Below are 17,209 nucleotides of genomic sequence, written 5' to 3'. Positions count from 1 at the left end.
TCCATCTCAGATCTGATGTATTTTTGAAGGAGATCAAGCTAACTGAACTTTTTCCATCTGAGATCTAATGTATTTGCCAAGGACATCAAGCTATCTGAATTATGATAGCTATCCAGGCATGTAGCTGCTACCTTTAGGGGGAAACTTGCCTGCTTCTCTGCTGGTTCCTCTCTTCGACTGCTTACATTTTGTTCCTTTGTGCTATTCCATGTTCATGTATTTTAAAGATAATAAAGGGATCTTATTTATCATCATTCAAACAATGGTGGCAACCCTCTCTACGTTTTTAATCTACAGGAAATGTTTAGATTAACTGGACAACTCTTCAAAAACGTCCCCAATTTCTTAATAACATGGCCAACTGCGAAACTATCAATTAAATTATTTTCATAAAATTGCCTTATTTTCTAGATTATTTAGAGCTTCTGAGCCCTTCACTTGGTCTTTGAATGTGCTCACAAGCCCAAGTAGCCCAGACAAGGCTTTAATTGAAACAAATCAAGTAAATACAATGTTTCTATCTGTAGCAAATTGGATAGTAAAATTAGTGAAATAATAAAAGAGAATAACTGCAGTGTGGAAAAACATATGGTAGACCTTTAGAAGAGTTACACCAGAGACATCCACTAAACACTGCACCATGAAAAACCTGACTATATCATTTTAAAACTTTCCAGTTACATGGCTTCAGCTGTATATATCCCTCTGCATTTGACACAAGAACAATTCTTCCAATACTAGGCTTTGTTGGTTGCAATTGTCTTTAACCGCGCATTTCTTGAAGTTAAGATAGTCTGTCTTACATAAGTTGAAAAAGCAGGATTATAATAGTTCATGAAAAATTAACTTTATTGTTTTAGATGCATAAAAAATATACGGTCTTAGCAGCAGTTATGCATGCATATGTATAATAAACAAACAAAACTTCCAAACTATTCATAGGTGGTCATGACTCATAACAGCCTTCAACAACACAGCCCCTCATGTTAAGATAGATAATCTTCGTTTTGTCTGCAAGTTTCTGCTAACTTCTGATGTCTGTAAATTGCAAGCTAAACTGACATCAGGTTGGGTTTATTCAAACTTATATGTTGATTTTATCCCAATTTACATAAGGTAATGCCCAATACAATATTTTTCTTATCTCATCATGAAATGCTGCCAGATACACTAATACAGATGGGAGATATGTAAATGCTCTTTATATAACTTGGATTTCTTTGTAGCTAAGTTTATCATCACTCTCATGGAATTTTAAGAGCAAACTTTTGTTTGTAAACTCTTACCTTGTTTTTAGTACTGTTGCAAAGTTGGATTAAGGGTTCGTTCTAATTACTGGCATATGATTGATGTGAGCATACAAATAGTTTGATACATGTGTAAACATTTCTGTCTTCTGAGATATGCAATGTATTTATTCATGAGTTTTAACTAGAAGCAGGTTCCTGAAGTAGTCTGCAAACAAATATAATTTCAGTGCACTGGTGCTTATGATGCCATAGTATGTTGGTCTGTACGTAGATTTTCTCAAATTTTACTTTTAATGCATGTACTGGCCTCAATGGTGGTGGGTGTTCAGTTCTGTGTTGTTTGAAAATTTAGGAATGCTTGGTTGAATACAAATAATATTCTGAAAAATGCCAATCTATTAACTAGAAGCACTTTGCAGTAATTGTCTGGACTTTGGACTATGTGAAGTCATCTAGAAGAATGCTTAAAGGGAGTCTTATAACCTTAATTCCAATGCTATAAACCAGACAAGTATATGATTTTCTTGAATTTGACTTCAGTTATTATATTATATGATAAATTATTAGGATATGGGATAATATATGCCTTTATTGAATAGTATGTGGGCATGGTCCTCACACTCGAATCTGGCTCCTTGCTTGGTGGCAGTGGCTCCTCCACCATATCAATGTCGTCGAATCCAATCTCCTCAGCTTCTGCTGCAGCTAAATCCTCCATAGCTTACCTCTCGAAATCAGCAATCTCATCCTCTGTAAACAAGGAGGTCTCATCATCCTGCAGTGTCCAATCACTGTAGGGATCAATGTCATCCAAATCAATGAGTTCGTGTGGCTAGTCCTGCACATTTCTTGTGCGAAGCCGAAGGTTATATTGCACAAAACGAAGATCATTGAGGTGTTTTTGAGTCGACTTGTTATGCTGCTTCATGTGAATGGCAGCAAACGAACTCCAATTGCGCACATAGTGAGAAGCACTATAAGTTTGAGACAAAATTCGGAGGGCTAGACTTTTCAAATTTGGGGTATCTCCACCAAACTCTTCCCACCAAGAACCTGCAAATAAGATATTCAAATTTTTGTAAATAAACAATATTCTATTAATAACTAAGTCACCGGTCGTGGTTTGGATTTTGGTTCGAGATTCAGGTTCACAAATTCGTTCAATTTTTTTTGGGATGGGTTTGGGTTTGCTTTGGGTTCATCCATACAAAAACATATAAACATAAAAAATAAAAAATATATGCATATATGCAGCAGCAGATAAACTCATAATACACCACTGTCAAGTGTCAAGTGTCAACTATGCTAATAGACTAATAGTAAAGTAACATAGCAAAATACACCACCATATATATTAAATATTTTAGTCCAAATGGCAAATAACATAGCAGAATGCCAAAATACACCAACATATCAATATGTTTAAGTTCAAAAATATAATGTCAACATTAACAATCAGCCATCACTGATCAAATATCATCATAAGTCATCAAACATATCATCCTCCTCCTCCTGTGGCAAATTAGAAGCACAAACAGTGACACTGGCAGTGGTACGAGCAATCTCAACCTCAGGAGCAGCTTCATGATCACTAGCAATCTCAGCCTATTTTAGGGCTGGAGGGTCAAGTTGACAAAAATTGGTAAAAAGACAACTTGAAAAAAATTTAAAAAATGTGTCAAATCACCCAGGCCTGGGTTCTGCCGGTGGAATCAAAATTCACTTGAAATTTGGCAAAATTCGCCCTGGGTCCTTCTCAACGAACCCATAGGGCAAAATACGAACCCTGGAAGAATTTTCAGAGGATTTTGTGCAAACCAGAATTTGGAGAGAATGGAACCAGGACTCAGGGATTTTGTAGAAGAATCTGGTAACTTAGATTAATAACTGTAATTCATAATTTGCAAGATATTATAAGGTTTCACTTTTTCTTACTTGGTATTTGGATCTTTCTTTCTCGTATACATATTTTGGAAGAACACAATGACCCCCTAGTTGCCTTATAATTATGCAACTCTAAAAGGATGAGGTCTTTTATTGCACTTGTAGGTGTTCTCCTCTCAATACATGTGAATAGGCCTCCATAATCTTCCCATTAGCATCTGTGAAGCTATCAAAGAAGTAGAATTTGGGGTTGAGAAAGTATCCACCTCTGATCAATGATGTCCCAAATAAGGGCAAATCTATTTGCATCCCCAATGCAATAGTGTTGGATGGCCTCTTTGGTCTCTCACACACACACACACACACAAACACACACAATGTAATAGCTAAGTTACTGGTTCTTCCCCTTTTGGCGTGGGTTCGGGTTCTGGTTCTTGCCCGGTCCTGGTTCTCCCCGGGTTCTCCTTGGGTTCCTCCCGGGTCCTTCCCAGGTCCTTCCCAGGTGGCCGGGTTCCCTGTGGGTCCGACGCAAGACCCACAGGGAACCCGGCCACCTGGGAAGGACCCGGGAGGAACCCAAGGAGAACCCGGGAGGACCCAGGTGAACCCAGGAGAACCTGCGTGAACCCAAGCCCGTGGTTTCCAAAAAATAGGGCCACGGGTCAAAAAAACAATAAAAAAAAGACTTTTTAAAATAGTTTTTTTATAGTAAAACTCTAATTCGCCCCTTTATGGCAGGACCCACAGGGAACCCGGGTGGAACCCAGGTCGAACCCAGGAGGACCCAGGTGAACCCAGGAGAACCTGCGTGAACCCAGACTCGTGGTTTCCAAAAAACAAGGCCACGGGTCAAAAAAACAATAAAAAACTATAAAAAAAAGACTTTTTAAAATAGTTTTTTAATAATAAAACTCTAATTCGCCCCTTTATGACTTTTTAAAAAAGTCTTGAAACTTGAATATTATCTTTTTTGCAAATTATGAATATGATATTAGCTATGTTACCGGAGGACGCGTCCCTAGTATTTTTTTCAGCCGTCCCCATCCCAGGGACGTCCCGGGGACAGGGGACTCCTAGGGGACGTCCCCATAAATTCTGCATATAGACAATGAATTTTGACAATGAATTCTATAAGCAATTTGACTTTGACTCTCAATTTAACACAAATTTGCCATAAGAATTCTACTAGTTCTTATATTTTAAGGTTCTATAATGGATATGTGCATGTTTTATCCATGTTTTCATATGAATATTTTAAATTTCCCTATTTATTTTAATTTTCCCTACTTTTATATAGCCGTCCCCTAGCCGTCCCCAAAATTGGCAAAAAAAATCACCGTCCCGGAAATGCGTACCCCCGTCCCCTGCCGTCCCTGTCCCGGAAACTTGGGGTAACATAGGATATTAGACTTTAGTTATTAGTTTACTGATTACATTTGCGATATATGAATATTTATTGGCATCGGCAATTAATAATTATGGATTTATCATTTATGTATGGAAAGTCACATTGTATATTTTATTAAATTATTTTTGTATGGATTGTATATATTGAACATATATATAATATATGGGTATATATATATATATATATATATATATATATATATATATATGTACGGACGAACCCGTACCCAAGTTTTTTTTTTTTGCCGAATCCGCAAATCCGTACCCGAATCCGAACCCGAACCCGAATCCGAACCCGAACCGGTAACTTAGTGTAATAGTGTGGGATGGCCTCTTTGGTTTCTCTCTCTCTCTCTCTCTCACACACACACACACACACACACACACACCCCCAATGTAATAGTGTTGGATGGTCTCTTTGGTTTCACTCACACACACTCACACTCACACTCACACTCACACACCCCCAATGTAATAGTGTTGGATGGCCTCTTTGGTTTCACTCACACACACACACACACACACACACATCCCCAATGTAATAGTGTTGGATACTCACTCACACACACACACACACTTTTCTCACCATCCACCAATTGCAAGACCCTCATCAATGGCTTAGTCACCTTACAAGTTTAAATTACAACTTACAATTAAATAAAATACTTAACTTTTAAAATTAAAAATAAAGGACTCAATTTGAAAACTTAATAAGTTGAAGTTACCTTGACAATCTCCAATGCTCCATTTGCAAATTCACAATCAATTATTTTTACAATCTTTTCTCCATCAGCCTTTGACTCTCAAACATCTACTTTAAGGGAGTCAATAAACTAGTAATGCTTTGCAAAATTTAGAAAATTAGTTGCAAACCTTGTGTGCTCTCTCATCAATTGAAGAACCCACAGGTGAGTATGTAAACCTCGGTTTTGGGTACGTGCAGGTGCAGCACTTGACCTATATCCTACTTTTACCCATACTAGTACGGTAATATGTATATGTGGTGGAGTGAGGAGGCGTATCCTGGAACTCTAAAATTGTTGGAGTTGTTTTAAGCCTCTCTTGTTATCAACTGGAACTTGCTAGACTTATATGTAATTTGATCATTCGAACATTAATTATAGTCAGCTTGAGTAATTTTTTTTTGTCAAAATATGGTCTGTTGTAGACTAGAGACTAGAGTTTTCCATCTCCAAATTATCTTATTTATGGTGATTTATCTAAGGTTTCCGTGTTTGGGTTTCTCTCTATTTGGTATCATTCTTTCTAGATTTATATACTTCATATTTTATTGTCGAGAATTCTGTTTACCACCTCTGGTTATTGATCCTATCTTTCCATTCTTGAGTACCTTCTCTGTTTGGGTTTCTCTCTATTTGGTATCATTCTTTCTGGATTTATATACTTCATATTTTATTGTTGGGAATTCTTTTTAGCACCTCTGATTATTGATTCTATCTTTCCATTCTCTTGAGTACCTTTTGATCTAATTTGCTCATTCTTGGACATTAATGTTTTTTATTTTGATTGGTCAATTCCTCTTGTGGGATGTTGTTTAGCCTAGATGCCATGACCCGTTGATTATCTCTTTACTCAAATTCTCCTACGACTCGTGCACTTGGCCTCATCTGTTGAAACTTGATACATGCTACACCCACAATTGGATGAGGCAGTTTAGTGAAATGATCATTTAACATTTGTACATTTACGCATGTAATGTGTCTCCTGGGTATTTTAACATGAATCTCCACTATGAAAGTTCCGGTTATGTACCACTTGAGTCTGTCCCATTTGGTCTCTTGGATATTAATGTTATATCTCAAAAAATTGGAAGTATTATTGTTGCTCAATTTTGCTATCATGTACAGTGTCTTTGCTACAATTTTGACTTGAGTAGAATATTGAGAGATGCTTTAGATTAATAACATATATGAGAGGGACCTGATCCAAGGTAATTAATGGTTGAAGATAAGCTCTATCTATTATCGACTACACTGTTTTATCCAGCTCAACATTAGTGTGAACATATTGAATGCAGAAATCAAATTAGGGAATGACTGTGTTATAGATGTGGGTGTCATAATTATCTTGTTTTTGTTGTTGCAATGAAAATGGATGTCCATGCTGTCATCATCCTTTATTGATTTTTGTAGGAAGTGGAAAGAGCTATCTGGCTAAGGCATTGCGTGATCTTGAGGTCATGAATGGTGGCAGTGCTCCTAGAATTCATTCAATGGATGACTACTTTATGACAGAAGTGGAGAAGGTTTGATAGAGCATCATATTCAGTTCTAACTTTTTCTCATTTTTTTGGATGCATATTTTATCCATTTTACCATTTCAAAGCAGCTTTCCACTGAATATTTGATGACCAGCATGCACAAACTATAAAAGACATATTTTAGCAAACGAAAGTTTAGATCAGATTCAATATGTTATATAATAGATATTTTGCATGAAGGATGACGACAATGATAATGGCTGTGCAACAAGTTCATTGTTAAGAAATAAGAAGCGAGTGACCAAAAAGGTGATGGAATACTGTTATGAACCTGAAATGGAGGAGGTGAGAGACCTTTGCTGTTTTTTGAATTAATTTCTTTGTTGACGGTTATTATGTATGCCCATTCTGCTCAGTGTTTAAAGTATTTATTCCTTTTCTGTCAAAAAATAACTGTTAACATAGCACATTTACATCCTTTTTTACAAAGGAAATGATTTGCTTCCATATATTGAAACAAACATTTGAGAAAGTTTACTAATTAATATGATAATAAGAAAAATGATTTCTTACAAAAGAAAATCATAGACAATTGCCATCATATCAAGCTGTAGAGGCCTTTGCTACTGATATATGAACTGAAACCTATAAAATGCCATGCCATGTCTTGTATTTTTAGCAGTCTTCTGAAATGCTTTCTGAGATCTTGGGAAGTCATGCCATTTTGATATGATTTGATATAATAATTAGTTTTTGTACTTTATAAATATATGATTACATTTATTGAGAATTCAATCACTCTGTGAATGAGGATTTTGTTTTTTGCATCATCCTAAATTATGTTAATTTCCAGGGACGCCCTTGTTAAAGTTAGTAGTACCATGTAGGTTTTATTTTGTTTTTTCTTTTCCTTTTGAGGACAAGGAGGGGTCCTGTAATATCTCCAAAGAATACTGGAAATGGCAGGATATTTTTGAAGGAAGTCCGGAAGTTTCTGAACTCCTTGTAATATCCTGATGTTTCAGAAATTTTTTGGATTGTGCCCATGGAGAAATCCTAAAACAGAATCTACAGGACCATTTCCACGAATTTACCTAAAGTTTAAAGCTCTTGAAACTGTCACCACCATTTTGCTGTGTTTAACACGGTGTGGCTTTACAGGGGTCAAAGTTAAAATGCAGAAACTCACTGTGCTTTCACTCAACATTATTCATATTTAGGTAATTCATATGGTGAAGTGGTGTAATTTTGGCCAAGAACCGATCTTCTACAAGTTTATTAATGTTTGATGATTTTTTCTTTCTTTATAGGCCTAGATCTAGATCTTTTTCTCTCTAAATGAGATCTAATATTAGTGAGCTATTTGGATTTTTCCTGTTTGAAATATTTGATTGAAGTAGAAAATTTTGGATTCATCAATTAATGAATGAATAATGGGGTTATACTTTGTATGTCAGGCGTACAGAGCAAGCATGTTGAAAGCATTCAAGAAGACTCTAGAAGAAGGCGTTTTCACCTTTATCATTGGTAGGGATCTATATATGAATTGTTTTCTCTAGCTATCTAGGGTTTAAACTAGTATTGAACTTTAAATGCTCAAGTACAGAAGTGATCTACTCAAATTGAGAATCATTGATGCATGCCAATAACCTAAAGCCTTAATTTCAGAATATCAGTCATACAACTTAAACCTTCCAATCATCTTAACATCCCTTTTAGGTGGTATGATTCTTCCTACCTGATTGATAAAAATGAATTGCGATGTTGCTTTTGTTATGTTTTGTTAATATCCTTGTTCTCCCTGCTGTATGCTTTTTGTTTGCTTTTATTTTGAATATATTTATGACGAGGGAAGGGAAATAATTTTTGTGCATGCTTCATGTGGCAAACATGAGTATTGTTTGAGAAAAGAGCGCTGTAAAATGGCTAGGTAGAGGTCCCCAATTTTTTAGTGAGCCTGAGTTCAAGTGTGTTAGTTTAATATTGTGATTAGTGTTAGAAGGATCTAGTGCCTATGCACTACTTTCATTTTCGCTAACCACAGATGCAGTGCTGCTCGGACAATTAACCTTTTTGTTGCTGGCATGTGTGCCTCATCTTAGTGGATGACCGCAATCTGCGGGTAGCTGATTTTACTCAATTTTGGGCAGTTGCAAAGGTATACCCTCTTCTCTGATTTTAGAATCTAGCTGAGTAATTACTGCTTGCTTGTTCATAACTGGATTTGTTGACATAAGATTTATCTGCGAATTTAAACCTTAAATAATTTTTCCCAAATTCTTATAATATCTATACTGATTGCATCTTTTTAATCATTTGGTAGTTTGATGTGTACTTCAATGGAACATGATTCATAGGTTCTGGAGATTGTGATTGATTGTATTTTTGTATGTTAGGTTGTAACATTGTCTATATTTTTGTTTATATCTGTTTAGAATGATTTTGAAGAATGTTTTAGAATATTCAGAAACAGAATTAATTTTTAAATTTTCTAGCCAGACAATGTGAGTTTCATTTAAGTTCTAAACAAACTGATTTTATTATAGTTAAAAAAATGTTTTGTGGGATTTAGTTTTTGTTATTAATAGAATCAGCTGCTTTCTTTAATTTATTTTCTTTGTATAATTTTTGGTTGGGGAATTATTTTAAGTACGATTGTAGATTTCAGAATACTTCTTGATTTAGCATGGTCTGTTGGATGCGCTAGGAAAAGGTTGTTGTATCATTTGTTTGTTGGAAAAGGAAATCTAAATGCTCTACATGTGGAATAACGAATTCCTTGACCAATGATGTTTATAGCTGTTCTGATGAATATGTTTTAATTGCAAACAGAGATCGGGCTATGAAGTTTACCTGTTGGATGCTCCTTACAAAGATCCTGCAGTATGTAGACATCTTTCATCTTTGCCTTATGTCACTATTTGAAAATTATATTTTATTGAAGAAGTCTTTTGAGTTAAAAATGTTTGATGGACAATAAAGTCAGTGTTTACTCTTTACACACAATTATATATATATATTTTTGTGATGAAACTAGGGATGTGCAGCTCGGAATGTGCACAACTTTACTGCTGATAAAGTGCAAGAAATGGCAAAGTGTTGGGAACCCGCCCCTCCTCTATACTTACAGCTTGATATATCGGTTTGTTCTGTTTCATTATGTCTGAACTGACTATTGTGTTGATAAATGGCTTGAGAGGCTGATTTTTCTGAAACTTGGCACGTGATTGTATGAAAATTTTGGCAGTACTATAGGGGCAAGGATCTATTTTTATTTGTTTTCTATCATTTTTTAATGCTTTCTGTAAATTTTTACAATTTCAACTTGTTCATTTGCAGGCTTTATTCCATGGCGATGATTTAAATGCACAAAATATCACTGAGGTAAATTTAGTTAGTTCAAAACTACAATGTATTTTTTTCAATTGTGTATGCTTATAAATTTATAATACATTTTTCATGAGTGAATTATCGAGAATTCTCAGATCTGAAATATTGTTGTGCAATATCTTAATCATGTGTTGTCTAAGTTGTAAAGATGATGGTTTAACTTTCAATCCATTCAATTTTTTTTATTACTTATTTGTTCTGAGATTTATAAGACAGCTCTACTGACATTGGCCTTAGTGTTATGTTTGGAATCTGATTTAGTATTCTGAAGATTAAACTTTAGAGTCTATTAACTTGTTTCTAACCTTTGAGCTATGGCGTACCTCATTGTATTTGCTTTGTTTGTGAATTGCTAATATCCCCGATACTATTAGGTGGAGATGGATACAGATGATACAGGACATGATGCGGAAGATCAAGATGGACTAACCAGAACAGAATCAGGGAAGACAGATTCACCTTCTGAGTTTTCACAGCAAAATGGTCAGTGCTAGATGTGATTTTTAAATTTTAAACATGCTCTTTTATATGTATGTATTTCACACTACTTTATTTCCACTCTTCCACAGTCTATATCATTTTATCAAATACTATAGCATACAGGTTGACATGATTACATGCTACATGGAATCTCACCTTTCTATTCTTGTAGCTTCTTTGGTTGAATATACAATTACAAAGTGCTTTGGGAAATATAACTAATATCAGCATTGTGTTTACCCATGACTCCATTCGTATAAAACAATAAATGCTTGCAGGGTAGACATGTCCCATGATACTTGCAAGTGTTTTGTTCATTTAGTAAAGTTGCATGTGAATTCATAGTTGGGTTTTATTTAGAATGGTTGGAGTCATTACTGTAAAATAAAATCATAGCTCGTTGGCCTTTGATTTGGTTCTTGGCACACTCCCAAAAACAATTGCCTTTTTGTTATATTGTACCTCTGTTTTTATTATAAGAAACATATGGCCAGAGATATGATAGCAGATATTATACACAAAATGATATTCTTTTATTCCACATCCATTCAACACATATATTACACATTTATATAGGAGTTTGATTTCCTACATTTTAGGAACCACTCCCTAATAAGATGAGTTTTTGTAACAACTCATATATGTACAATCTTTTGTAAATTATGCTACACATAATATTCTAACCAACCATACTAATAATAATATTAAGTTGTTTCTCAACAACTTAATATTTATTACACTTATAATGCCAATTTAAATAACCATGTGAACACTAATTTCTAACACCCCCTCTTAGTGCGAACATGGGGAGAAAGAATACCACACAATTTGGAAACAGAATCGTATGTCTATGCATACTTTTAGGTCTACATACTGCTATCTGGATCTTGCTGCACATGATCATCTACATACGAGAACTTATCTCAGTTTCACTTCCAGTGAATACATACAAGAAACAAATAATTTTAGAAAACTTAACTAAATAAAACTAAATTACTGAATTAATTGACTCGATAACAATTGGAGACACTAAAAATACTAACTAATAATGACTTGACCTTCTAGATTATAACACAAATATTTGTATGCAAAACCAATAAAATATTTTGAGACACCTGAGATTTTCTCTGATCATCAGTGCATGATCTGCAAGATTTGTCCAGAGAATGGTCACCAGCAGATTTGTCCCAAGGCTAGATTTTTAGAGATTCTCTACATGAAATTGGCCCTTTGACACACAGATTTAAGATCCATAGCAAACAACGCGCCCTTGAAATAACTCAGATCGTCCTCCGCATTCACAAATCATCAACACATGACGTTTGATTCTCTTGAACTTTCTATGCTGAGAAGTTGCTTGTTTAATTACTTTCTTTAGCATGCACACTCTCTCTCTCCTATTTTCTCAATCTATCAACAAAATAAACTCTCCACATAAGCCAATGAAGATCAATAATGTGTCTTACAAGAAATTGCCAGTCCTTTCATCCTCAGACCAAGGCAATATGTGCTGAGAAGGTGCCAGTGTTAATGGCACATGTTGGCAAAGCTAAAATTGCAGGCCAGAGAGTAATAAAACTGACCAAAGAGGATGAATCACCTTCAAAAATAGGAAACGAACTCGCCAATCAAGATATCAGATCAAGACAAATAACTCAGCAAATAACAGAATGCTAAATTGCGGTCAATGTTATTTTAGTGTGAGGCGCTAGGCATTTGATTATGCATCGTCCTTCAATGGAACAAACACTGTTTTCACATTTGTGCAAACCGCCTCCTACAGATGTCACAGATGCTGGGATTGAAGGTTCCAACGCAGGCCAGTAGAATCAAAGTAACTTCAAATTGGTAATAAAACCTGCTGCTTTAAAGAAAAAGTCCAAGCCTTCAAATGCTCCAATACTGGCTAGTACGACTCAACCAGTGAAGATGAATTTTAGTTGTCTTCTCTGCCCTGATAAGCATGTTTGCACAACTCCACTCAAGGTGCGCTGCTGTAGAAGGTACGAGTCAGCATGCTTTGATAATAGCAATTTCAACTATAAAAGAAGAAATAAATATCACGATATTCTCCCCGCTCTGATACCATATAAGAAAAATATGGCCAGAGATATGATAGCAGATATTATACACAAAATAATATTCTTTTATGCCACATCCATTCAACACATTACACATTTATATAGGAGTTTGATTTCCTACATTTTAGGAAGCACTCCCTAATAATATGAGTTGTTCTAACAACTCATATCCCTACAATCTCTCATAAATTATCCTACAGATAATATTCTAACCAACCATACTAACAATAATATTAAGTTGTTTCTCATCAACTTAATATTTATTACACATATAATACCAATTTAAATAACCATGCGAACACTAATTTCGAACATTTATTTCGACTGAATTATAATATATTTATTAAGCTGGGGCTTCAGAGACTGATATCTTTTATGGTTTGGCCTCCTTTTAGGAGTAATTAGTCCTGGAGACAGATGGGGATTGGAAAAATTGAATGCTAGAAATGAAGGTAAGGATTTGACAAGAAGTAAGTGGTCTGATGATCATGAAGACACCTGCAACACAAATGCCAAGGAAGTCGAAAATGTTGATGGTAATGCACTATCTGGTCTAATGCAAGCTTATGGCAAAGGAGACAGACGTGTCCATTGGGCTGACCAGGTGCGTAGGATAGATGTGTAACCGATTACTCTTTGTGGTTATTTAGCATTCTAAGATTGTTTCCAAATTGCAGGCTAGTAGTGGGTTCTCAATAGGGCGTGTTCCGCAGAATAAGTGCTCTCTGATTATTGGGCCTGGTGTGGGATACAATGAGGTAATATTTTGTCTTTGGTCTGTTCTTCTGGTTTTCTGTTGCAGGTATGGTTTGCAGCTCTCTAAGATGTTTATAACTTGATTATATAGGCATCAAATCCATTACCAGATGAAGAGAAGAATGATCTAGAGTATGGTAGCAGTACTGGAGGTCAATCTAAGAGAAACACAAAAATTTTGGAACAGCTTCGTGCTGAGCAAGAGACATTCCGAGCTGTATTTGATAGAAGACGTCACCGCATTGCTGTAGTGGATGAGGATGATGAGTAACATTCAATTGATGTATTGACACTTTTATGTGTTTGTGTAATGTTATGCTTTAATATCATTGTTAAATGTGGTTGATTTGCTTTCTTATAAACCAATTATTTGCATTTCACTTAGTGGAGATGCAGGGTTTTATGACTCAAGTGCCAGTTCTAGAAGGGTAACATATTTTAATTTTGTATGAAATTTTACTTCCTTGATATCAGCTGGAATTTCTGTGATATTGGTCCACTCTCTAATCAATATTTTGACATTTTTTGAAATTTATGTTTGTAAATGATAGCGATGAAATTGGCGATGTTGGAAACAGCAAAACATACCAATTTTCTGATTCCATAACTGCTGTTCTGTTAGATGTTAATTTCACTTGCTATAAATCTTGTCGATATATTGCTAAAGTGTTTTAGAAGTATTTGTAGGACACTAATTTAGAAACTGCTACACAAATTAGAAAAAATCCAATGTTTTAATGAAATAGAGAAACCTGTTTCATAATTCATGTAACTGAATGAGCTTTGATGTGGGAAATCATTTTGAATCGCATGGAGTAATGGTATGAATTAAAGAGATCTGGATATGAAGTTATGTAATGTTTTCTCCAATATAGGAACCTAGAAGGAAAGTGTTGGTATTATTGTCATTGATGTCAAGGGAAGTCAAGAGGTTGCAGAGAAGCAGGCAGCAGCTGTGCATAATACGAAGACAGGAGAAGACATGTGAAGCACATAACAAGCAGGTTATGCAGTCATGCATGAAATTGCACATAGCATGTAGTGTTATGCTACAGGGGTTTCGGCCGAGCTCATTGACTCCACGTGTCGGCAGCGGTCTGGATTTACGTGTTTGTGATTTGTACATGTGAGGCCTCTTTGGTGCGTCAGTTGTTGCACTCGACGCTCGGCTAGGAAGTCTTCAGTGTTTGACTGAGTCTCGAGTTGGGTATGGTGAGCCGTGATTTCCACGTGGCAGCAGTTGCTTGGTTTACGTTTGTCGGTGGGTCTCACGACGTGATGAACAAGAGTTTTGTGACCGTGCTGGACAAGAAAGAGTTAAGGGAAATGTATTCCCCGCCATCCCACACCACTGATGACCATAGAAAATTGGTCCTGCGGGATATGAAATAGATGAAAGGATAGGGGCTCCTTGCTATCTGTTGGTGTCTGTTTTATCATCTACCAAACATTAGAATAGGATACCCGAAGGTATTCTATCCTCTCCTGAAAAATCACTACCGATTCCAAGGTCTTTATATGCGAACAAGCGACTTTAGTGAAATAGCTTCTTGGGTAGTGTATGCTGAAAATCTCAAGGGGGACTTTCGTTAACAACTATCTATTGAACTGCTGGACTTAGACAGATTTAGCAATTTTAGGCTCTCTTTTTTTGGGATTTTCTGGGTTTTAGACTTTCAAAAAGGAGAAAAGAGACAGGGTTTGAGAAGGCTAACCTAATCCTACGAACTCTGGAGACGGTATTCAATTGGGTGCTCTCGAGAAACCAAACCTTGCTTCGCCACACTAGGGACAACTACACAAAGCCGGTGCAATCTTCGATGGATTGTGCTTATGATTAAGATTTTGGGATGCATAGAGGATGGGCTCATACTAACTTTGCACGGTAAAATGGAAATCATCCATTCACCAAAAGTATGAGTGGAGATACACAATCAAGTAACACGTATCAAATCCTTCATTCAAATTAACAACAATGAAAGCAAATCTAAATTAACTTTAACTAAGTGTTGAGGAAATTGAAACCATGCAAATCATTTAAACAATAGGGATTGCAAAGCCTTAAGAGAAAGCAGACATGCAATATATTATCTGGAAATGACCTTACGCAACAATACATCAAAAACCTCCCACTCTCCAAATGAGAGGAGGTAGCCTTATATAGTTTTTCAGAAATCAATGAACAACCGAGATCAAACAGTGATCAAGGGCCCAAATTGAAAGCTACAAACCCTAATTAGGGTTTCCCAAAACTAACTACCCTCGACCAATGAGAAAATTACATTTGGGACACTTGTCCTTCTTGCTAAATATGAACCATCAATGAAAATAGAAGGTTGTTGCATTGTGAAGTGTGCCCTCCTAGAAGCTTCTGGATAAGTTAGGTTCGTCGAACCTGGACATGCTGACTTGGAACAATCTGATTGGTTGGAAGATGACGAGGTGCCACCTCAACGTGTTGGATGTCTTCCTTGAATTCTCCAATTTGTGTCAAGAAATTGTCTAATTATGGAAATTTGATTCCTTCTTGTCACCATTTGATTCTGCTTGGGAGGTTGTCTTTTTTAATTTCTTCAGGAGATGAAACCCTTCAAGAGGTTGGAAATTTATTTAACTTTTCCATATTTTCACCAAGTTTGAGAACTTTTCTTTCTTGATGCCATGAGATTCTTTCAAGTGCCTCGAATTTGGAGAAGAAATCCCTTCGTGAAGTATTTCTCATACTTAGCCAAATTTTGGCCCTCTCTATGCTTGGACGAACCTTGCTCGTGGTCCTTTCTTCAATTCTAAATTTGGCTTGAAACTCCATTTGTGTTTTCTATGATGATCCTACCTTCAACTGCCAATTTATGTTGCGTGGGAGGAGGGTAAAAGCTCTAGATAACCCCTTGCAAATATGAAATGATAGGATCAAGCTGTTCAGACATTTGCTGTGATCATGCCCTCCTTCTTGATACCCTGAAATTTGGAGAAGAATTTCTCCATGCCTTCATCATAATTGAGGAAATTGGAATTTTCTTTGTGAAACATTTCCCATACTTAGCCAAATTTTGGCTATCTTCACTCTCGGATGAACCTTGCCCGTGAACTTGTCCTCAATCCTTCTTTTGGCTTGGAACTCCAGCTACGATCTCTATGATGATCCCGCTTCTATTTCCATCTGCGACCTGCAAAACCAAAGGAAATTAAGTTAAAAAAAATCTATCTTGGATTAAAGAAAATCGAGGCTGTGACTGGCTAAGTGTTTGGAGATTTTATTTCGTTTTCTCCAACATGCAAGATAACTCTGAAATTTGCTCTCAACTTGCTCAGAAAGTTCGAACTTTGTTGTGTAATATTGAAAGGAGGAATGTCTTATTTGTATTAGAGTTGGTTTTCACAATTAGAAACACGCAAATATCCTTCCAATTCATGTTTCTAAATCAGCTTCAGTCCTGAATATTCATGGAGGAAGTTTCTATTTTAGACTTTAGTTGGCTTGTCATCTCTTTAAGTTCAAAAATCTTCTTCTTGTGCAAGTTTCTAAATTGATTCTGAGTTCTGATTCGAACTGAATCCTCAAGATTACATCCTTAAAAAACTTTCTATATTGGCTACAAGTTTGAATTCTTTGTCAATCTTCCAATATTTCCTCTTTGAAAACTTTCTATTTTGGATTTTAAGTTCGAATTGTTTCTCAAGTCTGCAAGATTCTTTATGATTTCCATTCCAAAAACTTTCTAATTCAGTTAGCAATTCGA

General features: G+C 35.9%; 1 protein-coding gene across 2 annotated transcripts in view; it reads left to right on the top strand.

Annotated features, from left to right (window-relative positions):
* LOC131067989 (uncharacterized) overlaps nucleotides 1-13,958 on the top strand; it is a 47,598-nt gene extending 33,640 nt beyond the window's left edge. The window contains exons 3-13 of one of the 2 annotated variants that reach the window (XM_058003173.1): nucleotides 6,695-6,807; nucleotides 7,003-7,107; nucleotides 8,220-8,289; nucleotides 8,865-8,920; nucleotides 9,595-9,645; nucleotides 9,800-9,904; nucleotides 10,102-10,146; nucleotides 10,527-10,635; nucleotides 13,109-13,317; nucleotides 13,391-13,471; nucleotides 13,561-13,958. In XM_058003173.1, coding sequence (XP_057859156.1) covers nucleotides 6,695-6,807; nucleotides 7,003-7,107; nucleotides 8,220-8,289; nucleotides 8,865-8,920; nucleotides 9,595-9,645; nucleotides 9,800-9,904; nucleotides 10,102-10,146; nucleotides 10,527-10,635; nucleotides 13,109-13,317; nucleotides 13,391-13,471; nucleotides 13,561-13,740 — 1,124 coding nt within the window. In that variant the 3' untranslated portion in view covers nucleotides 13,741-13,958. Of the gene's footprint in view, nucleotides 1-6,694; nucleotides 6,808-7,002; nucleotides 7,108-8,219; nucleotides 8,290-8,864; nucleotides 8,921-9,594; nucleotides 9,646-9,799; nucleotides 9,905-10,101; nucleotides 10,147-10,526; nucleotides 10,636-13,108; nucleotides 13,318-13,390; nucleotides 13,472-13,560 lie in introns of those variants that run through there. The other variant, XM_059207468.1, reaches the window with a different exon arrangement.
* Nucleotides 13,959-17,209: the final 3,251 nt, after the last annotated feature.

The sequence above is a fragment of the Cryptomeria japonica genome, chromosome 6, assembly GCF_030272615.1.
Source record: "Cryptomeria japonica chromosome 6, Sugi_1.0, whole genome shotgun sequence".
Lineage (NCBI taxonomy): Eukaryota > Viridiplantae > Streptophyta > Pinopsida > Cupressales > Cupressaceae > Cryptomeria > Cryptomeria japonica.
Note: the sequence above shows the minus strand (reverse complement) of the source record. Positions and strands in the feature narration are given on the sequence as shown.